Genomic DNA, 24,811 nt, shown 5'->3' on the forward strand with positions numbered 1-24,811 from the left:
TATTCCACCCAAAATAATTAATTTGTATTACTAGGGACAAAAATCATCTATACTATTATTATTAATTTTCTACAATTTATAGAGTTTTAAAGTAGCCCAAGGACAATGAAAAGTGAAAATAACCCAAATGTGTATCATAGACAGAATACCCACTAATCTTTTCTGCTCCTTTTTCCCCAGAAGTGGCAAATTTTCATTTTATCAGTTTTGGTCTTCCTTCCCTCTCTTCCTCCTCCTCTTCCTGCTCCTCCTCGTCCTCTTTTATTATAATCATCTAGCACTTTTGCTCAGGTTTGATAAGACTGAGGCTTACCTGAGAAATATTAAGAGAGAAAGTGCCTTCCTTTCCAGAGTTCCCCTCCTACTCTTGGCTCAGTTTCTAGCATTGCTCTTTACTGTCAGGCACAGTTATTTCTTTGGATGGCTCCTTGATTCATTATGTAAACAGTCCTCCAGAGAGGACCCCACCATCCTTCTAGGTGATACAGAGTCAAGACCAATCTAAATACATTTACATGTATCCCCCTCAATACGTCCATGAAATCTTTTTTCCATCCTTAAATACTGTGTTTCTCAAAGAAAGGAATTGTCATTTTTTTTATCCATTAAGACACCTGAAACAGTTCTGGACTAATAGTCCTCTAAATACTTTCTGCATGTGAAAATGTTTTCACAGTCTTTATAAGATCCAGGTGTAGAACAATTTAAAAATTATGTTTTGTCTTTTCCTAAAGAGAAGACATTTTTTCTGTGCCTCCTTTTCATAGCATATGTAGTTTTTGCCAAAGCCTGTGTTTTCACAGAGCACATAGCTAGAATCGGTAAATGGAATTTCAAAGGACCATAGGTTTCTTTCTGCCTGGGGAGGGTATCTGTAATTGTACCAGTCTTTCTTAAGTTTAAATCCCAATTGCCTAATTTCTCTGGCCTACACCCTGAATCTCCTCTACAGTATACTCTCTGAAAGTACAACCAGATGCTTGCTAATACCCATAAATTTTTTCTGCATCTCCCCTTGAATAGGGAAAAAAAAACTGAGAAAACTATGATTTTTCAGCTCATTGAAATGTCTTGCCTGAGAAATTCTTAAGGAGTGGGAAAGAAGAATGACACATACCCATTTAGGAGAGCGTCTCTGAATAATTTCTTGAGCTTCTTCGACATATTTCGTTCTGTGCTAATTATAGATCACAGTGAGCTACAGTTACTAGTGAGTGCTTTGTTTCCTCTAGCATTGTTGGTACAGGAAGAGAGAAAGAGAACCATTTATCTAACCTTAATAGAATATTATAAATCTATTATCATTTATAAACAGGTAGAAAAAAATATCCTTAGTTCTATCATATATCTCTAGACAGTCTGCATTTCCAAGAGATGTCTGTCTGTGCATAACACTTGTAGTATGAAAAATGCTAACATCCCTCAGTGACCATATTTATTGTCAATTACCATATATCTTCTCTATTATCTTATTTATAAATATTGGAAAATTTTGAGTTTGGTTGAACAAAAATAACAAAAAAAAGTTTTATTATATTTATCAGACACAAAGTTTAAGGGGTGTTGGATTTCCAAGGACCACTCTGCTTCGTCAGGTTGGCCTATATCTGCACCACTGTGTGATTAGAGGATGGGGCAGATGGAGTGGCAGACGCCTGACCTAGAATCTCAAACTGGTATCTGGAAAATATGTGGCTGGAAGCTACCTTCCCTATGAAATGTTGACAACCCTTGGTATTTTTCTCATATTCAAGAAACAGAAGTCAATAACCAGGTTGATAATTGTTACCTAAACCTGTTATTCTATAAGGATTCTGACTGCTACATCAGCATGATCTCATTTGTTTAAAATTTTGCATAAGAGAAAAAGGCTTAGGCCTTCTGGGATATGAGGTCTGTGACATTGAGTGTCATTTCAGAGATGTCTAGGGACCTGAATTAGATGTTAATAACTTAGCAATGGGAAAATGATGGAACCATTTTTTTGTATCTTGCATTGATCAAATTGTATTATTCCATTTGAGCTTCTCTATTAGAGTAATAAATTTCTTTCCTCCAATACTTCTCTCTAAATGCCTCTGCTTATTTTTTTTCTTTGTAGCAATACTTTCATGCAGGAGGAAATGGCCTGAAAAAGAATTTCTTGGAGAAAAGCCCAGATCTTCAGTCTCTGAGATATGCTCTCAGTCTTTATACCCAAACTACTGATGCCTTGATAAAGAAATTCATAGATACTCAAACCTCACAGAGTAAGTAACACATAGGACCTGAGAATAAGGTAAACTGAATACTAAACTAAAATTTAACATCAGAATTATTATACATAGTCCCAATAATTTTTTGCTGTTGTGAATTGAAGTATCACTAAAAATGGAGATTTACGGTTAATAGAGAATACCAATTTTTTTTAGTGTTCATGAATTATAATTTTATAAATAATTTTAATAACACTAAGATATATTTCATACTAAAGCCCTATGGAATGGCTGACTTGTTGGTGATTTTAACTTCCATAAAACTACTTTAAGTAAAATCTACTTTTTAATATTTATGACCATGATATTTTCTTCAATTCAGTATAAAAGACTCAGTGGATTTCTGGTCTTGGTATCTTCCAAAAAATGATAATAATTCCCTAAATCTAACTTCAAATGTAAAATCTGTGCTCTGGGGTTTCCATAAGGGAAATCTCATTTTATGCTCATTTCATATGAAAAAAATTACAAGATTTCTTTGAAACAGGCCGAAAGGCAGGCTTGGTATTTTATTTGAAACTCAGATATGTTTCATGTGTCAAAGTTTCCACCTCATAAGCTTCTAGGATATTACCGTTCAAAAATTTTTCTTTCAAGTTGCTTTGTGATTTATTATATTTTGGTGATTATATGCATTTAAGATCTGGCATTTCTAAGAGATTATTGAAAATGTCAATATGAGTCAAAAGAGCCAAATGTATGCTCAAACTTCACAACCTAATAAGTTATACTACAGAAATAATAAAAGTAAGTAAGAGGACACTAACTTCATTCATGAAAGATCCTTGGAAAAGGGAACATACAGATAAGTTTTTAACTGTGATGAAAATACCCTGGATTCATCATTGTTTCCTCTTGGATACATTAATTTTTCTACCTATATCAAAGATAAAGCTAAAGGTGCTAGGTAAGTTGTCTGCCTATAATACTTTGTGCTTTTTGATACTGTCCAATTAAAAACTACAATTATCCCTTTTCATATATCCCAGGTTATATTGTGGGATATTTCCAGAAAGGGAAAAGTTGAGCTCATGAGAGATTGTCAAGAGATGCAGAAATATTCAAAACATTACTCCTGAATGCATGCTCATGCTCCCTCAAGGTTTACTAAACTTTATAAATATGAATACAATTCTAATATATCAAATAAATAGTGTTGTAGCTTTACTCCAAGAAAAAAATGAGTATATAAAACTTTTGCTTCATCTTTATTGGTTTACATTTATATGTACACCCCCCGCCCCCAACACACACACATATACATATACAGACAGTCATCCCTCGGTATCCATGGGTAATTGGTTCCAGGACATCCCATGGATAACAAAATTTATGGATGCTCAAGTCCCAGATATAAAAAGGTATAGGAGTTGCATATAACATATGCACATCCTCCCATATATTTTAAATCATCTCTAGAGTATGTAGAATATGAAAAAATGTAAATGATTGTTATACAGTATTGTTTATGGAATAATAACAAGAAAAAAAGCCTGTACCTGTTCAGTACAAATGCAATTTTTAAAAATATTTTCCATCCACAATTGGTTGAATCTATGGATGCAGAACCCATGGATATCAAGGGCTGACTGTGTGAGTGTGTGTGTGCATACATCTATGTATGTTTGTGTGTGTGTGTGTGTGTGTGTGTGTATAATCAACTATGGTATATGGAATTTGGCATAATTATCTTTTTATTACATGTATTATATGAAAACATTAAAAACATATGGGAAGAGGAGAGGATTCTTAATTCTAATAACTCACTGGTAATATAATTGGTTTTACTCTTAGTTTATTTCCTACTCCCTCATTTTCTGTTTTTTTCTGAGTATTCAATTCTTTTCAGATAACTGAAATTGGTAGGATATAGATATGAAATGGTTTTTAATTTTCTCCAATAACTACCTGTAAGTATGCCTTGTGGAAACCTATTTCCACCTCCTCCAGCCCTCCTCCCTCCACCCTCGCCCAGCTGCCCTCACCAGACATACTCAGGCCCAAAGGACTTAGTGTATAAAAGGGAGCCTGATGTGCCACTTATTCTCCTTCCCCATCCACTTATAGGTCCCTCTATTCCTCAGTGTTTTGGGGAATGGAAACTAAAGGGGAAGAAGAAGAGGTCCTCAGTGCTTCCTATATGGTGGCATCCAAACACTGGTCTCTCATGTGTGTTTCTGGGGACCCTCCTATCTGTACATTTCCTTGAGGAGTGAAGTCTATTTCAGATCGATTCCTGTCAGTGTCTCCTGTGACTGCCTACTGCAGCATATGCCATAGATCCTTGCTGCTTGAAAATCCATTCCTTGTGGCTAGCCCTCTGGAATGGGATTCCAGCAAGTAAGCTAAAGCCCAACTTCCTCTTGTGATGTTCACTTGAGCTATAGAAAACTCATACATTTTTTTCAAATTGTTGGTGGTAATGGAGACTTCTCCACTACTACCCACTTTCTCCACCCTGCCATTTCTCTAAAATTCTCTTCTCTACCTGTACGTAAGCATTTATACTTCCACATTAGGGGAGGGACAATGCTATGGCTTGCTGTAACATGACCATGTTCAATAAAAAATGGAGGCAAGCTAAAGTCTTCTCAGTTAGTGAATCTAGGATTTCTGAGTAATATTCATTCCCTCTCTTTTTATGATTGTATCACAATCCCATCTCAATATTCATGACCATAGACTGAATAATAAAGTTAGCCAACACTACACCCTTTGGAAAATTGTGATGGGCAAGAGAGATAAATGAAAATTAGCTACATTTTAGAATTATTTATAAAACCATAAAAATGAAAATATAGTAGAAGATACAATACTTATTTCTGTAACAGATCCTAAAGTTATAGTTTGTACTTATGACTTCCAAATTCTTCTGTCCAGTCCATGTTCTCTTTGGCGCCAAAGGAAACTCAGCTTCCAAGATCCCTTAAGTGACAGAGAAATATAGAAAAGTTTAATTATTGGGGTCTTATTTATATAAAGTGCTATACAATTCTTTGAACATTTGACACTGGACATGCTGAAATAGAGGCATCTGGGTTCCACTCTTTGTATTCCATTGGTACTCTTCCTGCAGATGATCATTTCCAATCAATAGTAGGATCCATTATCCTGTACCTGTTTTATTCTGGTGGCATGGAGTCAAAACTGACCAAATGAAGTCTCAGTTTCCAGTGCATATTAGTCCATTCTCATGCTGCTAATAAAGACATACCCAAGAGTGGGTAATTTATAAAGGAAAGAGGTTTAATGGACTCACAGTTCAGCATGGCTGGGGAGGCCTCACAATCATGGCAGAAGACAAAGGACGGGCAAAGGCATGTCTTACATGGTGGCAGGCAAGAGAGTGTGTGCAGGGGAACTGCCCTTTATAAAACCATCAGATCTCATGAGACTTATTCACTAGCATGATAACAACACAGGAAAAACCCACCCCTGTGACTCAATTACCTGTCACTGGGTCCCTCCTGTGACGTGTGGGAATTATGGGAGCTACAATTCAAGATGAGATTTGGGTGGGGACACAGCCAAACCATATCATGGTGTAAATATTGTTGCAATTATCCAAATAATTGTCTAGCACTTAGCACAATACCAAATACCCATGAATAGTCATTGTATTTCATTTTTGTTATTTTAACTTAGATTTTGTTATATGATTTAGAAAGATCATACTGGTGTTATAGTATCAATCAAATATAAAGTAGTAATAGCTGACACTGCTTACTACAAACACCTGCCACTCTGCCTGAGGAGCCACAGGCATAGGCTCAGTCCTATGCAGGACCAGCTGGAGTGCCAGAGGGTTAATGCCTGAGGGAGCATACCCCTACCAGTGAAATACAGGAAGTTGGTGGGTTAGAAAGGAAGAAGAGAAAATCTCTATCTTCCTCATTTGTGACAACTCTGATGTGTATTCTACATACACAGCACTCCAGAGTTTCCCCATGAGATGGGATCCTGTTTCCCTCAGAAGGCTGGCTTGACACACACATACTTACTTTTTACTTACTTACTTTTTTTTTTAGCTTACTTACTTTTTTCTTTTCTCACCTCCTGGCTCCTTTCCCAGTGTTTCCTGGGATCCCTCCCCAGGAAGACCACTTACCTTTTGATGCTTGTCTCAGGTTTACTTATGGGAGAACCCAAACCTAAGGTCACATGGCTAAAAAGCAGTGCACCAGATCCTGGTTCAACACATATCTGGACTCTGTGCCCTGACCTCTATGTACACCTCTCCTTGACAACAAGTAAAAAGGCTCACTACCTTGAATGAATGTTTCCCCATTACTTGGGCTTTTTCTCTCATGTGTTCTTAATTTAGAAATACAGAACTAATTAATGAAATACAACTTTTAAATGAGTATTATCTTTTAATACAAAAAATATATACAATTGTATTTTTAATACAAAAAAACTTGTATTTTTTTCCAAATAATAAGCATAATCATTTACCTTATGATCCTAAAACTCAAAGTGATTTTTTTGTCTCTTTAATTTTTTTTTTTTTTGAGGTAGAGTCTTGCTCTGTCACCCAGGCTAGAGTGCAATGGCACGATCTCGGCTCACTGCAGCCTCTGCCTCCCAGGTTCCAGCGATTCTCCTGCCTCAGCCTCCTGGGTAGCGGGATTACAGGTGCACGCCACCATGCCCAGCATTTTTGTATTTTTTTTTAGTAGCGATGGGTTTCACCATGTTGGTCAGGCTGGTCTTGAACTCCTGACCCCAGGTGATCTACCCACCTCAGCCTCCCAAACTGCTGGGATTACAGGTGTGAGCTACTGTGCCCGGCCTGTCTCTTTAATTTTTAATTCATGCTCTGTGGGAGAAATTACTGTTTCAAACTGAATTGAATCATTATTTAAGTGTTATTTAATCAAAATGTGTGTTGTATAAAAAGTCTTGTGATCCTTTAGAAATCTAAGGGCACTTTTAAAGGCATTTGTGTTTTACTTTTCTTATTCTCATATAATTTCCCCTTACTCCATTTTCTTCTTTTCCTTTCTCATCTCCTTCTCTTTTTTCTGTTTCTCTCCCTTGCTTGTGTTAGAAAAGTAACTATAGCATTTAATATAAGGAAAAAGTCAATAACTTATAATAGATTTTTTCATTATTTTCAGGTTTTAAGACATAGTTTCCTTTAAAAATATGTTTAATTAAATTCAACATTTTCATAAATGGGTTTATAAGTATGGAAATGCCCCTTGTATCTTGCTCATTTATTCTTTTTTCCTTCTTCACCTCTTTCTTGCTCTTTTCTCTCCTATTTTTGTACTCCTTTCCTCCTTCATTATTCTCTTTTGGAAGAGATTTGGATGTCATCTTTCTGTAGTAGTTAGACAAAAAGAAAAAAATACTCTACAAGGAATTGAATCCCATAAGAAATTTATGAGCCACATAATTGAAATGTGATCTATCATATTGGAAAAACAGTCTTCTCTCTCTGTTCCAAACATGAAAAATAAACAAATCCAAGATGGATGTAGAAGTATTCTTAAGTTTTTAAGTGGAACTGAGAATTTAATATATATGGGTCACACGTTTATTATTCTAGAAATGTACTGCCATACTAAAACACCATCTTATTCTGCATCCATTTAACCAACATTTAATGAGTGTCACCTCTGAGCTGTTTCATACAATGAGAAATATGTTCAAAGGTGAATATGATGTTATGTATGCAAGTTGCTCTAATACAGTGCTTCTCAAGTAGGGGTGGTTTTCTCCCTCAGGAGACATATGGCAATATCTGCAGAGCTTCGGTTGTCACATCCTGGAGTGGTGGTCATGTTACTGGCATCTAGTGTAGAGGCCAGGGATGCTGCTAAACATCCTACAGTGCACAGGACAGCCTTCCTGTAATAAAAATTCATCTGGCTCTAAATAGCAATAGTGCTCAGTCTAGGACACCCTTCTCTAATACAGGCTGAAAAGTGAGAAGTGAAATTTTGGTCTGAGGAGACAGAAAAGGCAGAGAGGTAGGTGAGTATATTGGGTCATGAGAAGGTGGAAGAAGAAATGTATTCTGGATAAAGAAACTGTCCAGGAAAGTATGTACTTGCACTCTTATTTTAAAATCCCAATATAGCAAGTATGTCCACAGTATATTTTTACTGGCAAAAAAACATAATTTTTTTAAAACAAAATTCACCACATCACCCCTTATTTTAATCAATAGATATTATTAAAAGTATCTTAAATTTCCTTGCACCATTAAAATATGTAGAAATACTGTGGTAGGTTTAATGTAACATTAGCAGAAATTTTAATATATGTTGGAATCATGACACATTATTTCTCCAAAATTTGACTCAGTGGTTTAAAATTGATAGTTAGTTTGAAATATTATACTCTTTATTGCTGTTTTTTCTCAAGAATGCATTACTTACAGTTTTAGAAGCTGGTAGAAAATTCATTTCTTGCATCTTGATTACAATGTTAATAAAAAAAAGGTTTTTTTCTAACAACTATTTCATTATACCAAGGGCTCTTTGAATATTTCATGCAGGAGCAGACAGTGAAAAATGAATAAAACTTGAACATATTAAATACAGTTTTTCAATGAATAACACAATTTGAAATAAGGCACAGAATGATTAATTGCTGAGCCATCCTCTGTTTCCTTCTCTGAGTTTTATTGCAGCTTGAGTGACCTGAATCACAAAAGCTTTACACAGAAAAGTGATATTTTATATAGAAGTTTTAACTGTCCCATAAAAACATTAATAGTTAATGCCTATGTGAATTAAAATACAAGAGCTGAAGTGTTTGTACTTTATGATCTGTCCTCTTTTTTCATTTTTAATGAGTGAAGTCTTTGAGTCTCTGCTTATTTTGAGTTTCTTAACATTTAGATTAGATCATTTTGATCATTTTAATTATCTGTATCCTGCTGAAGTAGAGTATAATGTATTTTAATTTGAGATGGAAAGCAGATAGCTACTGATTCCCATTCTGGAATCTATTAATATACTTCAGTACGCCTAGTATATTGCATTAATGTTATGTAGAGATTGCCCATTCTTCTTTTTATTGGTCATTTTTATAATTTAAGTGGAAGAAATATGTCATTTAGTTATTCATTTATTTATTTATTTTAAGATGGAGTCTGTCTCTGTCACCCAAGCTTGAGTGCAATGGCATAATCTCGACTCACTGCAACTTCTACCTCTTGGGTTTGAGTGATTCTCCTGCCTCAGCCTCCTGAATACCTGGGATTACAGGTGCCCGCCACCACACCCAGCTAATTTTTGTAATTTTAGTAGAGACAGGGTTTCACCATGTTGGCCAGGCTGGCCTCGAACTCCTGACCTCAGGTGATCTGCCCACCTTGTATCCAGAATATAGGGTGAAAAGTTTAAATATTAGATTATATATCCAAGCACACTTTTATTGTCAGGAGTAAAATTTGGAAGCATCTCACACATAGTTATTTGGGATCATATCACCTAATGAAAGCATTATCTCTAATTATATTCCTCAAACTATAGAATATATGCCCAGAAGTAGAAAATAAACCCTTTTCTGAAATGGTTCATTGTGGAAAGAGTGAACCATTTTCTTATCAGTAATACAGAAGAACTTAATATTTCATTGGCAGAAAAACTGTTCTCAATTTAAAAAAAAAAAAATGAGCTTTTTGGCCAAGGGCCACTGCTGAAATTTCAACTGGATAGCCACCTCTGGAAAAAAATGCTGAGAAATGTCCTCAGTTCCTATGCTTGGCCATTTTCAACTTAATACTGATTTTAAAACATAGAAGTTATTTCTCATATTGGCTAAGCTTGTCAGAGATAATCAGAGATCTGGAATCCTATCCAGAAGGTAGAATTTCCTTCTAAGACAAGAGGTTAGCATTTCTCTAGAGTCCTAAGTGTAAAACTGAGGAGAATCTGTGAAATATGGCTCTTCAAACATTGCAGTCTTTCTGATGACATTCACTTCACCAAGGTGGATGAGGGTCTTCAGTGCAGTCAAAGAGCTACGCACAAATACCTTTAATAAGACGGGTACTGTGATATGATTCTAAGGATGTTGACTCCAAAAGTAGAAATGGCAAATATTAAATAAGGTTACAGTGATGATAAGCAGACATCTTGTGCACTAACCAAGTTGTCTACCTCTGTGCTATTCCTCCCTCAAATCCTGCAAGACCAGTAACATTCTCCACACTTCTCAGATTAAGACATGGTGTGTAAAGATTTTACTCACAAATAGATTTATAAAACTTGCTAAGGTAGTTGGTCAAGTAGGTAAGTGACAGAGACAATGCCCGTCCCACTGTCTCACACTCGTTTTCATCAGAAAGAAATCAGTCTATCATTATTCCTTCCCACAGCCCATGCTTTCTTCTCCCTACCTTTAAATAATTGGGTGTACTTCCTTCTCCATACTCTACATGTTAGTATCATTGAATCTCTCTTCTGTTCAGGAGATGATCTTTAAGCTGATACTTGGTTTTCATGTTGGCAATAAACCCCCTCCGCAAACTTCTAACTTCTTCCTCTGCTCCCCAGTTTCACTTCATTCTGGCTGCAATTACTGGGTAGGCTCAGTAGCCAGGACACCTTTTAAGTAATAAACAGAGGAACTGACGTTGTAGAAATCCAAGCTAAATGTAAGAAAATACATCCTGCTTCCAGGACACTCTTTCTAATATAGCCTGGAGTCTACTGTGCGCATGTAGGATATTGCTGCATTGCTCTGTCCTCCCTGTCTCACTCTTCTCCACTCTTGTACCCCACCAGCACACGGATTCATCTTGTGACAGTTCCCTAGCACAGTGAGTCATTTCATGATTGATAATTGGCAATCCTCTCTTCTTACAATGTAAGCCCTAGTAGGACAGGCAGTTTGCATACTCATCTTTGAAATCTAAGTGCCCAGTACAGTACTGGATGCAAAGCAGGTGCTTAGTGAGTTGTAGAACAAATGAATGCTATTAAATTCAATGCAGAAAATCTCAAATTGTGTAATATAACATAGTTCTCATATTTGAATGTATGTGATTACAGACTTTTATTGTAGCAACTATGTTTGTGGTCCTGTTCTAGACACTGGAACATCCAAAGTGTGTATGAGTGTGTGTGCATCCTTAGAAAAAAGCTTGTAATTTTACAACTGATACTATTCACTAATTATCATACAAGATAAAAGATAGTAAGTGCCATTGGAGAAATACAAAGGGGCATATAAAATTAGAAAGAGAGAAAAAGACTACTTTTTTTTTTTTAGCAAACTCTTGAAATCATGATGTTTTATTCAGTCTGTTACATGAAACTCAAAAACCAACCAGGAAAAAATGAAGTATGCCACTGTGCACACTTTAGGTTACTGAAAGATCCATTTATCCTTTCACGCGACTTAGTTTTAGGAGCATTTGTCATATGCCAGGCTTTGTGCTAGGTAAATTACCATGAAAATGTATGCCGAATATCTCCATTTGCCCCTCCTAATCTACTTTCCCCCACTCCGCAGGAGGCTGAGCTGTGTGGGTCACAGTCTTGGGCAGGCTTACTCCCTGTTTCCCAAGTTCAGACAGCAGGGAGCCCCTCCTAAAAGGGAAGAGTACGTTCAGATATTCCTTCTCCAGGCTCCCTCTGGACAAGGTCCTCTCAGCCTGGCTCTGTCCTTTGACTGTAAGCTTCTCAATGTCTTTCCTAGAAAACTCTGTCTTTCCAGGTTCCAGTAACTCCTTCCTCCCCTCATGGTTTACAGATGAGGGCAGTTAGCAGTTCCACTTTCCCTTGTCATTTCCCTAGAGCCCAGCGAAATCCTCGTAAAAAGTCTCTTCTCAAACCATCCTAAAATTCCTCAAATTCTAGTTTCCATCTGTTCACTATTTATACTCTGATACTTGAAACATCTTTAGAGTTTTGCCAGGTCATCTTCCATGGCAACTCCTTCATTTGTGTCAAAGATTAACATGTTGAAATAAGCATTTCAAGCATCAGAATAATGCTCTTTGGAGTGAGAGAAAACATCAAATTTTGATGACTCCTTTGTCCAGAATGAACAAAAGACCTTTCCACAGAAATATTTCCATTGTAGTCTGGGCAGGACATCAAAATCCCAAATCCCACTTTCTCAGAATACAGTTTATTTGGCCCAGCATTTTATCTTTTCTGGAAATCTGAAATCAGATTAAGACAATTGGGAATCATTTGTAAAGTCACTTGTAAAATTTAGGAGTTCTCACAGCATAGAGTAAGCACATGTTTATTGCATGTGATGCCATGGGGAAATTATCACTTTTAATGTACTGGCAGACTAAAATGTACATATTTTTAGCTCAGAATAGGTATACTTCTAGCGTTTCTTCATTTATTTTTTGTCACGAATACTTGAAAGATTACATTTTTTATAGCACTCACATTTTTAATCAACAACTGTGTATATGATGCATTTCTTTATTTCTCAATTTGGTGAGAGCCAGATCTCATTCCAAGGTTATGCTAAATATCAGTAATTAGAATCCCTGTTTCCTGACTTCAAGTGTTCCCTGTTACTTGCCTCTCAAATACTAAGATTGGTTTAAATAATTATGAAGGTAACATACATATATTTTCAAAGGAAACAAAAGCACTTGACATTTGTTTACATCTAAAGTTACATATAAAGTTTACATATAAAGTAATAACCACTCACACTGCAGCTTACTACCATTTATAAGCACCTTCATGTATTTTTGTCACTTGAGTCTCAGAACAACCCTCTAAAGTCAGACAGAGGGCCAGCACGTAATCCTAGCACTTTGGGAGACCAAGGTGAACAGATCGCTTGAGGTCAGCAGTTTGAGACCAGCCTGGCCAGCATGGTGAAACTCTGTCTTTACTAAAAATACAAGAATTAGCCGGGCATGGTGAAGCTGGGACTACATGCCTGAAGTCCCAGCTACTCGGGAGGCTGAGACAGGAGAATCACTTGAACCCAGGAGGTGGAGGTTGCAGTGAGCCGAGATCACGCCATTGCACTCCAGCCTGGGGGAAAAGAGTGAAAATCCGTCTCAAAAAAATAAATAAAAATTAAAAAACAAAAAATAAAGTCAGACAGAGATATTCAGATTATTGGTGTAATATTCCAAAGGGCTCCTGGGTGCCCTTAAGTGACAGTCATCTCACACAAGAGCAATGGATGTCACTGAAGTGATTTAAGCAAGAGTGCAACATGGGTAATAGACTGAAGGGAGACAAGACAGGAGCAGACAGACAAGTTCCAGGCTCCAATAAAAATCCAGGTGAGACAAGGCATGGGGCTTGGATGGTGGAATAGTGACAAAGAAATATGGGCAGACTCAAGATGTAGTTTGGCAGTAAAATAGGCAAGTGTTAGTGAAATAAATCTCAAGTTAATAAAAGTTAGGATCTAAAATTTCTTCTACAGGATTCCAAAATAAAGCAACAATTACTTCTGTGTGATGAAAGTGTGGTTGATTTTTTTTTTCTGCCTGCTTATGGTTTTCTATACTTTCAAATTATCCCAAAATGTCTAGATATTTATTTTTGAATTATAATTTTATTTAAAAATATAAAAAATACACTTTCTTATGCAAAGTAAATTAGTTTAATTGATTGCCAAGGTGCAGTTTATTCAAAGTGGTAGATTTTGAAGCCTTTTAAGGCCTTGGATTTAAATCTGAGCTGGAATAAACAGCCCAATTAAACTTTCTCTTGGCCGGGCATGGTGGCTCTTGCCTGTAATCCCAGCACTTTAGGAGGCCGAGGCAGGCAGATCACGAGGTCAGGAGATTGAAACCTTCCAGTTAACACTGTGAAACCTTGTCTCTACTAAAAATACAAAAAAATTAGCCAGGCATGGTGGCACGCACCTGTAGTCCCAGCTACTTGGGATGCTAAGGCAGAAGAATGGCTTGAACCTGGAAGGCAGAGGTTGCAGTGAGCCGAGATCATGCCACTGCACTCCAGCCTGGACAACAGAGCAAGACTCTGTCTCAAAAAAGAAAAAAAGAAAAAAACTTTAGGATTTAAAGAATCTTATAATTGCTTTGTGAGTAGCACAATCGCCTGGAGTGGGACCCACATGTTATTGTATAATGCATCGATTAAAATTAAGTGCTGAGTTAATGATAAAGCAGGTATTTTGAAAATTGTGTAATACCTTTTTATTATGGGTAGCTATGATACTTTTTAATATTTTTGTTACTGCTGTTTGTTTTGTTTTAGGTCTGGTTAGAAAGTAAAACAGAGGTTAGAATAAGTTGTTTGGGAATCTTATGGAAATGCTGACATGTCAGAAAAATACTCTTCAAATCACTGAGTCAAGAAAGCAAAATGCAATACAATTTCTCTGGACCCACTGAGCCACCACGCCTGTTTTTGTTCACTGAGAACAGGTTTGGTGACCAATGGGGTCAGTGGCGTTAATTGGAAACTGCAGACTACTGCCTCACAACCTGCACGTGTCCTTCACAGCTGATTTCTGAAAGAAGATGGGACATTTTCTCCTACAGTTATCCTTTGGCACTGGAAGTTAAGCCTTGTTATTACGTGTTTAATCTATCTTAGAATAAGGAATATGAACCATGTTAAATGGCATAAAAATAGTAAACCTAAATCTTTAAAGGTTGGAAGCCACAAACCTCTGGTGTAAAAACTCTCTGCTTATTTATGGAAGAAAGGCAAGAAATGCAAAAACAGGTGAATGGAGAGCTATGCAGGCATGGCCCAAGCATGTGCTCTGGTTCTGCCTGGCTGCAAGACCTGGGATAAGTCACTTATCCTCTCTAAGCCTCAATTTTGTCATCTGTGAAAATGGAAAGCATAATAATTCATACCATGTGGAGTTGCTGGGAGAACTACAAGTGATAATACCCGTGAAACACTTTGCACATAGAAATCCCCATAAATGTTCATCATTCTTATGGCATCATCATCATCATTAGATGTACTCTGTCTCAGAGGTGCCTCTTTCGTTTACAAAACATTAAGAGAGACCCCTCAGGATGCAGCTCCCTAAGCAAGTAAGCCAGTAATCACGTGTTCCTCTGTGAGCTGTACCTCCACATTCCTAAGACGCTCTCGGAGTGACTGAGAGATCTGTGACACCTGACTGATTCACACCTGCAGTTTCTAAGAACCCCTTCTCCATACAGTCCATGGTTGTCAAATAATCATAAACATATATTTATTGAACCTGTGCTGTGCACAAAGCACTGTGCTAGGTATGTGACACCAGGGATAGATTCTTTGCTCCAAGAAGCTTATGATAAGATAAAACAACTGTATGAAGAGAAAAAAAAATCATCCAGGGTAGTTTATGCTAGATGCCAGATGAATCTAAAGATAAAAAGTAGAGGCTTTCAGAAGGGGAGAGATGACTGTGATGGGAGAGTTGGGAGCCTTCAGGGAAGATGTATGGTTCCAAGTGGGTTTTCAAGAAGATGTGGGGCTCAAGTAAAGAAAGGAGAAAAGTAGGCATGTCAGAAAGACACAGAAATCAAGTCAACAAGGAGACCAATCAGAGTGGAGTAGAAAGGTGTTCTCAAAGTATAGTCCCAGAACAGCAGCCTCAGGATTACCTGCTCAGGCTGTCATAACAAAATACAAAGACTGAGTGGCTTAAACACATAAACTTATTTTCCAGTTCTGAAGGCTGGGAAGTCCAAGATCAATGTGCCGCCAATTCCGTTTCTGATGAGGGCTCTCCTCCTGGCTTGCAGACAGCCTTCTTCTTGCTGTGTCTTCACATGGCTGAGAGAGAGATCCTAAGTTCTCTGGTGTCTCATTTTATAAAGACACTAATCCCATCAGGCCAGGGCCCCACCCTATTACCTCATTTAACCTTAGTTATTTCCTCAGAGGCCCCATCTCTAAATATAGCCACACTGGGGATTAGGACTTCAACTTATGAATTTGGGGGAGATACCAACATTCTATCTATAGCACATGGAAACTTTTCAGAAGTGCTAAATCTTGGGCTTTACCCTGAAACTACTGAGTCAGAAACTCTAGGAGTTGGGCTCAAATATCTCTTTTAATCAGCCTTTTTGGTGTTTTTGAGTTTGAGAACCACTAAAGAGTCAATAGGGGAAGTGAATGGAGGTGAGATGAAAAAAGTAGATTGTCATCAGAACTTGGAGAATTTTGAGGCTCAAGAACGTGGAGGCTCGTCTTAGTCAGTGGGAGACCTAGAAGGAGAGGAGGTCATACAGGTTAGTGTAAACCATTTATTTTGCCATCAGTTTGTGGGAGAAAGGGGAGGAAGGAAACGAGGAGAGAAGGAAAGAAGGAAGGAATTAAGAGAAAGGGAAGGAGGGAGAAAGGGAGGGAATGAGGACGGGAGAGAAGAAGGCCTTTTGGAAAACAGTTTCATAGTTCAGGTATTCACATTCTAAGTATAGTAATAGCAGGAATGGAGAAAAGGGATGAAGATGATAAATATTAAAATCTACAGGTCATGCCAGGGTCAAGCAAGCAAAGGAGAAAGGGGAATTAGGTAACTTGTAGATCTGTGCAACCTACCACTGACGAAAGTGTGGAAGCTTAGACAGGGAGCTGATTTGAGGCACAAATTCAGTTTTATTTATTTGTGCTGATAGTAACAGGAGGACATCTAAGTGACTATGTCTACTAAGATATGAGATATAGTTAAGGGAGCAGTCAGTTCTGCAACTAAATTCAGGAGGTGATTCTTGAATCCTGTGGAGCCTTTGCAAGTTCTGAGGAAGGGCGCACAGTGAGAGAAGATAAACGAAGTTATAGAGAAAGCCACTATTTCAAGGAAAGCAAAGGCCCAGAATGAGGGTGAAGATGAGGGCAGAGTAAATATCAATGACATTTACACATTTTTGCTGGTTAGCCCCTCAAAATGCCTCTCAGTCTGAGCTCTGCAGAAGAGACATGTTTGCAAGTCACTGTGAGTCCCCTGGGTAAATCAGTGTACCTATGAACTGGGCCAACTAGCCAAAACTGTGAATTATGACAACCACCACTACTGTTAGCCTGACTCCTTGTTAAACAGGATAATGGTTTTCAGTACCAGCTAAAAGAATTTTAAAATGTTGACCATTTATATTACTTAAGTAATGTGCTACCATTTATAAGTAATATAAATGTTGGCCATTTATATTACTTAAGCAATGTGCTACTGAAACCCTAAGGGGGTTTCTGCAACAGTAAACTGACGGTTCTCTAATGCAGTTCAGTATCACCTGTCGGGCTTGTTTGACCACAGATTGCTCGGTTACACTCAGAGTTTCTTATTCAGTGGGTCTGGGTGGGGTCTGAGAATTTGCATTTATAATAAGCTCTCAGGCACAACTGATGGTGCTGGTTTAGGAACCACAATTTGAGAACCATTGTTAAGCCTCACGCCACGCCATTCCTATCATGAGAGCCACCTGTAGCTAATTCAGGGTAACTTGTTGGCTGCAAACTATAACCGTAGGCAGTTTCTTTAGCAATATAAACCTCTAGATAAAAGAAACCTAAAAAATCAGAATAGGAACATATAGAGTCAATGAAAAAAAATTTTTTTTTCCAAATGAGAGCATGTGTTTTACAGCCTCAAAAGAATATTTCCATGTAGACTGCACTAAAATAACAAGATAAACCTGAAACTAAAGCTTAAAAAGGCCTTTATGAAACAAAAACACTTTCACACTGAGGTAAAGGGCTACATATTTCCCTTGATTTTTTCTCATATCTTAGCTTTCATTTAAATGACATTGCCATTTTACATATAATAGAAGAACCTAGAAATTTGATTCCTGCTTATTAGGGCAAACCAAAGGGGTTATTTCCAATTATTTTCAGTTCAGTTTTTCTTCACGTATAATAGAAATGATTTAAAAGCCAGGTTTTGTTGGAAACTGCCATAAATGTGGTTAATAGTTGCTGCCTCAGCATCCATTTTCAGGCCTGACCTAAGTTGTCTGAAGCCCAGTCTCACTGTATCACCTCTGGTCTGGGTAACACTTCCCCTCCCTGAGTGGTTGTTTGTAATGCGGCCCATTTGCTCTTCATTGAACTGACCCAGAACCCACACATCACACAGCTGCTGACCACGATCAAACCTAATGGCCAACACCAGAGTCCTGTAAATAAGTCCTGCTTCCTACATGTTCTCTTAAATCAGCCTAAGCCACACCCCCACGGGAAAGCCTCAGGACAAAGCTCCAGGCCCTCCCTCTGCTCTCTGGCTCCCCATGGCCTCCAGACTTCCCCTCGGGCTCCTGCCGCTCCCTGGACCTCTCTGGGATGTGTAAGTAAGAGATTTCTTCTGTTCCTGCGTTTTGGTTTCACCTCCTCCTTGTGCCTCACCTGACTGACACCCTAGAACCTACCCTTCCCCCTGGCCAGGGCTCTCGTGGAGATTGGCTGGTTTCTGGCTCCCTCCAAAGAGAGACCTGAAGACCAAATTAGGAATCTAAATATATAAATCGCAACAGAAAGCTTGGTTGTTTACTGACAATATATATTTATACTGTAAAATGTGTTTATGATTTAGAACACACTAGACTTATTCTAGCTCTAAATTGCATTGCTATCTTGTAGTATGCAGTTATGCCTCATTTCATTTCATCTTCCACTTGAAGTCATTTTATTCCCTCAGTTTATAAATACCTCGAATTCTTTAGCAGAAAAGGCAAGGTAACTTGATAGAGCATCCCCCTTTGTAACCATAACCTCCAATGCAGAGCAAATTAAACGTGCAAAACTGTGAGCACCGTGTCCTACATTGTTAAAGAAAATGTTGTTGAAAGGCAGTGAAAGTACTTATGAAGAAATTCAAAAGAGTAAAAGAATAGACAGATGAACTGGAAATGCAAAAAGTCAGTTTTTCTTTCCTTTAGGAGTAAGCCAATTTGGAAACTAGCTGGTAAGTGTTACAGTCCATTTAGATGACAGGCATTCTTAGTATTCACTAAGACAACATTATGGTACAAATGTTCATTGTGCAAAGCACACCTGTAATATTTCATCTGGTCTTCTCAGTGACCCTATAAGGTAAATGAAACATTTTCAGATGAGACCGGGCTTCAGGGTGAAATTAGGTGACTGGTGAGACTTATATAGAGAGTAAGTGGTGGAACTGGATTCAAATCCAAATTCTTCCAACTGTAAGCACAGGGCATTTTCCACTAATCAGCCCACTAACCACAGAAACCTAATTTTTCCAAACATTTAAAGTGATGCTATGGCCATTTGAGTAAAACCAATTTTGGCCTATACTTTTAATTCCCCATCACCAGCCTACCATTGGTTATCTGATATGGGCAGCAGAATTAAGAGGTAATGAAGTCTAATAGAACCTCTCATTATTTGTGTGGATGCAGTAGTAACAGAGATGGTGATATAGTTTGAATATTTGGCCCCTCCAAATCTCATGTTGAAATGTGATCCCCAGTGTTGGAGGTAGGGCCTGTTGGCAGGTGTTTGGGTCATGGGGCAGATCCTTCATGAATGGCTTGGTGCCCTCCTCATGGTAATGGCTGAGTTCTTGCTCTATTCATTCACTGAGATCTGGTTGTTAAAGAGTGTGATACTGCCCCCGTGTCTTTCTTGCTTCCTCTCTCACCATGTTAAGTGCCAGCTCCCCCTTTGCTTTCTGCCATGATTGTAATCTTCCTTAGGCCTCAAAAGAAGCAGATGCTGTTGCTGTGCTTCTTGGGCAGTCTGCACAACTATGAGTCAAATAACCCTCTTTTCTTTATAAATTACCCAGCCTCAGGTATTCCTTTATAGCAGTGCAAAATGGACTAATACAGATGGGGAGATGTAGGTATTAATTTAACAGATGCTTATATATTGCGTATATTCTCACTGGGACTGGGAAGTGTTAGAGAAATATAAATGAAAACATAATCTCCTCCTAACCCAGAAAACTTCTCCACAAAGGTAGAAGAGAAAGAACACAGTTTTATTGAATAAGCATTAAACCAGAGTGAGATGCACGTCTCAGGAAATGAGCTAAGAAATTGCAAAGACAGAAAAAAATCTCACCTTTTAATATAACAAGCAGATATAACCTTTTATATACAAATTCTCAAGGTAAACAATAACTTGTCCTCAAGGGGACTTTACAGCACCATTTGTCAAACAACTTTCATCCTAAATTCCCTTAGTAATTGGGGTAACCGTCTGTGTTAGACAATTGGCTTTATCCAAAGCAAAAAATAAATTTCTCATATCTTTATAAAAGGAGGTTGTCTTGCAACTTGGAATAAGATACCTGCTGAAATTACCCTCCTAGCCTCCTACAGAACCTGATAAATAGAGGTGTTATCTTCCTTGATAATTTTCAAAGTGATGATTCCCCGGTCTTTGAGAACTGTATCCTTGGTTCTTAAAACTAGCGAGAGACTAAGTTAGCTTTTAAAAATTTTTATATACATTTCAAAATAACAAAGAGGTACAAGCTTTCTAAAGTAAATACCCTAAGAAAAGGATGTTTCTTTCCTTATTTTTAACACGGAGAACATATTAGTCGTATATTCCTTATAGGCTTCTTAACAAAATACTACAGATTGGGTAACTTAAACAACAGATATTTATTCCCTCACAGTTCTCGAGGCTGAAAGCCCAAGACGAAGGTGCCAGTGGGCTTGGTTTTTGGTGAGATTGCTCTTCCTATCTTGCAGACAGTTACCTTTTCATTCTGTTCTCATGGCCTTTTCCCCGTGCACAGGGAAAGAGATCTCTGGTGTCTCTTCCTCCTCTTAAAAGGACACCAGTTCTATCATATTGGAGCCCCATCCTTGTCACCTCATCTAACCTTAGTTAACTTTTTAAAGGCCCTTTCTTCCAATACAGTCACATTGGAGGGTGGGGCTTTCACAAACAAATTTAGGGGAGACACAATTCAGTCCATAACAAAGAGTTGAGCTTCTTATTTTTAGTTGGCATTTGCCCTTACAGGAATAACAAGCCAGGCTAAGTCCTTGTCATCATGGGGATGCAAGTAATGCAAGTTGCAAGTAATAATCAAGGAAATAAACAGTGATGAGTGAAGGCCCTTCACTTAAGGATGAGAAGAAACCAGCCAGCTCCTGGTTAACCAGGGAGTAAATTGTGCATTCCTGATAATTTGGAAAGGAAAGAGCTGGAAAAGTAAATTTATGGAAGCAGGATCATACAGATAATCGATGATCTAACTAAACTGTACAGACTGTTAGGCCATCAATCAATAATTTATCAAATTCCACTTATACATTAATTCATTTATTCACATACTCAACATTTAATCACCCCTAGATTCATTTTACATACCAATATGGCTGAAAACTACCCAGATAATGTTTTTCCTTCCATCACTTACTACCACCGTAGATTTTATGAAATTATTAATTAGGTTTCAACTTAGATTTCAATTTCAAACTGTTGTGTCATGTTGATTTTACGCAGATACTTATAAGGTGAAATGACAGAATTTTATGAAATTATTAGGTTTCAACTTAGATTTCAATTTCAAACTGTTGTGTCATGTTGATTTTACACAAATACTTATGAGGTGAAATGACAGAATTCTCCTCTTACCGGGACAGTTCACAAAACCCGTGAAACATTTATATGGCCTGAAGCTTCTTCATATGCACTCAGAGTCTATTGTAAGGAAACAGTTATCTGCATGTCTTCCCAGTTTTTAAAAACAACCACCAACTAATTCATATAATAGAACTCACTCAAAATAACTCAAAGACAGTCTGGACAAAATAGAGATATGATAGTTTAAAAGATAATGTAGTCTTATAACTTCCACGTATAGATAGTAAACTCACAACTAAGGAGTTTGGGACCAGCCTTCAGGACCTCAGTACTCCACTCTTCTAATGCATGGTCATTCTGTTGGTAGAGTGGATTTTCATCACTTGAGGCAGATGTTGCACTGCTCCTCCCCTCTGGCAATCAGACTTGGAGGAAGGCAAGTGAAAGCCAGGTGAGACTGAGCCTCCACCCACCTCCCCATGCCCAGCCAACTCTCTGATTCTCTACCCTGTGCATCCCCTCTCTACACAAACAGCAAACATCTTTTTACTTTATTCAGTCAAATAAAAGGTAGACCTCTTCCTGTAAGATACTGACATGTTCAATAATAAAATATTTGAAGTTAGATACATTTTAATGACTAATTGAGTCATATTTTTAAGAAATAAGAGATAGTTATTCACTGTGCATTTGTTATGCCAAGTTTCAGATGAGACTAACATTGGCCCTGGGCGCAATGCATGGGTGAATCATTTTAGTCTCAGGAAGATGGGTTTTGTATGGTGTTCTGTATTAGGCATAATCACAAGGTAGATTGGAGAGTCCTAGATAAGATGATAGAGAATGGGTAGGACACCCTTCCCCTGACCAGCAGACTGCTGGTTGCATGGTGAAGCTCTTTGTTAACCTTGGCTTCTGCCTCACCTAGCTTCCCATATGGTTCATTGATAGCATTGGGGCACAACGCATTATCTGCTGAAATGCAAAGGAAATGCTGATACATTTTAAATTTATTTCCTCAAGTAAATTGAACTTTCCCTTTAAATATGGTCACATTATTAATTACTTTAAATTTCGGCTCTGCCACTTACTACGTGTAACATTAAGTAATTTAACTTATCTATGTCTCATTCCCTCATCTGTAAAATGAGGTTGACAATAGTGACCCCTAAGTGTGGTTGGTGAGAAGATTAAATAAATCAATATATGTAAACCTCCTAGAACAATGCCTAGTGCATAACAAATACTTCATGGTAAATTCTTTTTTTTTCCATAAGTTATTGGTGTACAGGTGGTATTTCGTTACATGAGTAAATTCTTTAGTGATATGTGAGATCCTGGTGCACCCATCACCCAAGGAGTATACACTGCACCATATTTGTTGTCTTTTATCCCTACCCCCTTCCCCTCTTCCTCCCAAGTTCCCAAAGTCCATTGTATCATCCTTATGCATTTGTATCCTTATAGCTTAACTCCCACGTATCATTGAGAACATACAATGTTTGATTTTCCATTCCTGAGTTGCTTCACTTAGAATAATAGTCACCAATCTCATCTAAGTCATTGCAAATGCTGTTAATTCATTCCTTTTTATGGCTCAGTAGTATTCCATTGTATATACACCAGTTTCTTTATCCACTCGTTGATTGATGGGCATTTGGGTTGGTTCCACAGTTTTGCAATTGTGAATTGAGTTGCTATAAACATGCATGTGCAAGTATCTTTTTCAAATAATGACTTATTTTCCTCTGGGTAGATACCCAATAGTGAGATTGCTGGATCAAATGGCAGTTCTACTTTTAGTTCTTTAAGGAATCTCCACACTATTTTCCATAGCAGCTGTACTAGTTTACATTCCCACCAGCAGTGTAGAAGTGTTCCCTGATTACCACAACGACACCAACATCTACTATTTTTTTATTATTTGATTATGGCCATTCTTGCAGGAGTAAGGTGGTATCACATTGTGGTTTTGATTTGCATTTCCTTGATCATTAGTAATGTTGAGCATTTTGTCATATGCTTGTTAGGCATTTGTATTTCTTTTTCTTCTTCTTTCTTTTTTTTTTTTTTTTTTTTTTTGAGACTGACTCTCACTCTGTCACCCAGGCTGGAGTGCACTGGCACAATCTCGGCTCACTGCAGCCTCCGCCTCCTGGATTCAAGTGATTCTCCTGCCTCAGCCTCCCGAGTAGCTGGGATTACAGGCGCATGCCACCATGCCCAGCTAATTTTTGTATTTTTAGTAGAGACAGGGTTTCACCATGGTGACCAGGCTCGTCTTGAACTCCTGACCTAGCAATCCACCTGCCTCAGCCTCCCAAAGTTCTGGGATCACAGGCATGAGCCACTGCGCCCAGCCAGCCATTTGTATATCTTCTTTTGAGAACTGTCTATTTATGTCCTTAGCCCACTTTTTGATCAGATTGTTTTTTTCTTACTGATTTGAGTTTGTTGTAGATTCTGGATATTAGTCCTTTGTCAGAAGTATAGATTGTGAACATTTTCTCCCACTCTGTGGATTGACTGTTTGCTGACTGTTCTTTTTCCCATGCAAAAGCTCTTTATTTTAGTTAGGTCCCAGCTATTTATCTTTGTTTTTATTGCAATTGCTTTTGAGTTTTTAGTCATGAAATCCCTGTCTAAGCCAATGTCTAGGAGGGTTTTTCCAATGTTATCATCTAGAATTTTTATAGTTTCAGGTCTTAGGTTTAAGTCGTTAATCCATCTTGAGTTGATTTTTGTATAAGATGAGAGATGAGGATCCAGTTTCATTCTCCTACATGTGGCTAGCCAATTATCCCAGCACCATTTGTTGCAAAGGGTGTCCTTTTCCCACTTTATGTTTTTGTTTGCTTTGTTGAAGATCAATTGGCTGTAAGTATTTGGGTTTATTTCTGGGTTCTCTATTCTGTTCCATTGGTCTACGTGCCTATTTTTATACCAGTACCACTCTGTTTTGGTGACTATGGCCTTATAGTATAGTTTAAAATCAGGAAGTGGGATGCCTCCAGATTTGTTCTTTTTGCTTAATCTTGCTTTGGCTATGTGGGCTCTTGTTTAGTTCCATATGAATTTTAGGATTCTTTTTTCTAGCTCTGAAGAATGATG

The 24,811-nt window shown here is 37.8% G+C and overlaps 1 protein-coding gene across 1 annotated transcript in view; it reads left to right on the top strand.

The window, feature by feature from the left end:
- The window catches only part of UNC13C (unc-13 homolog C), a 662,499-nt gene that overhangs the window by 598,628 nt on the left and 39,060 nt on the right, over window positions 1–24,811 (top strand). Inside the window, exon 29 of the mRNA XM_063652632.1 lies at window positions 2,102–2,249. Coding sequence (XP_063508702.1) covers window positions 2,102–2,249 — 148 coding nt within the window. The remainder of the gene's footprint in view (window positions 1–2,101; window positions 2,250–24,811) is intronic.

The sequence above is a fragment of the Pongo pygmaeus genome, chromosome 16, assembly GCF_028885625.2.
Source record: "Pongo pygmaeus isolate AG05252 chromosome 16, NHGRI_mPonPyg2-v2.0_pri, whole genome shotgun sequence".
Classification (NCBI taxonomy): Eukaryota; Metazoa; Chordata; class Mammalia; order Primates; family Hominidae; genus Pongo; species Pongo pygmaeus.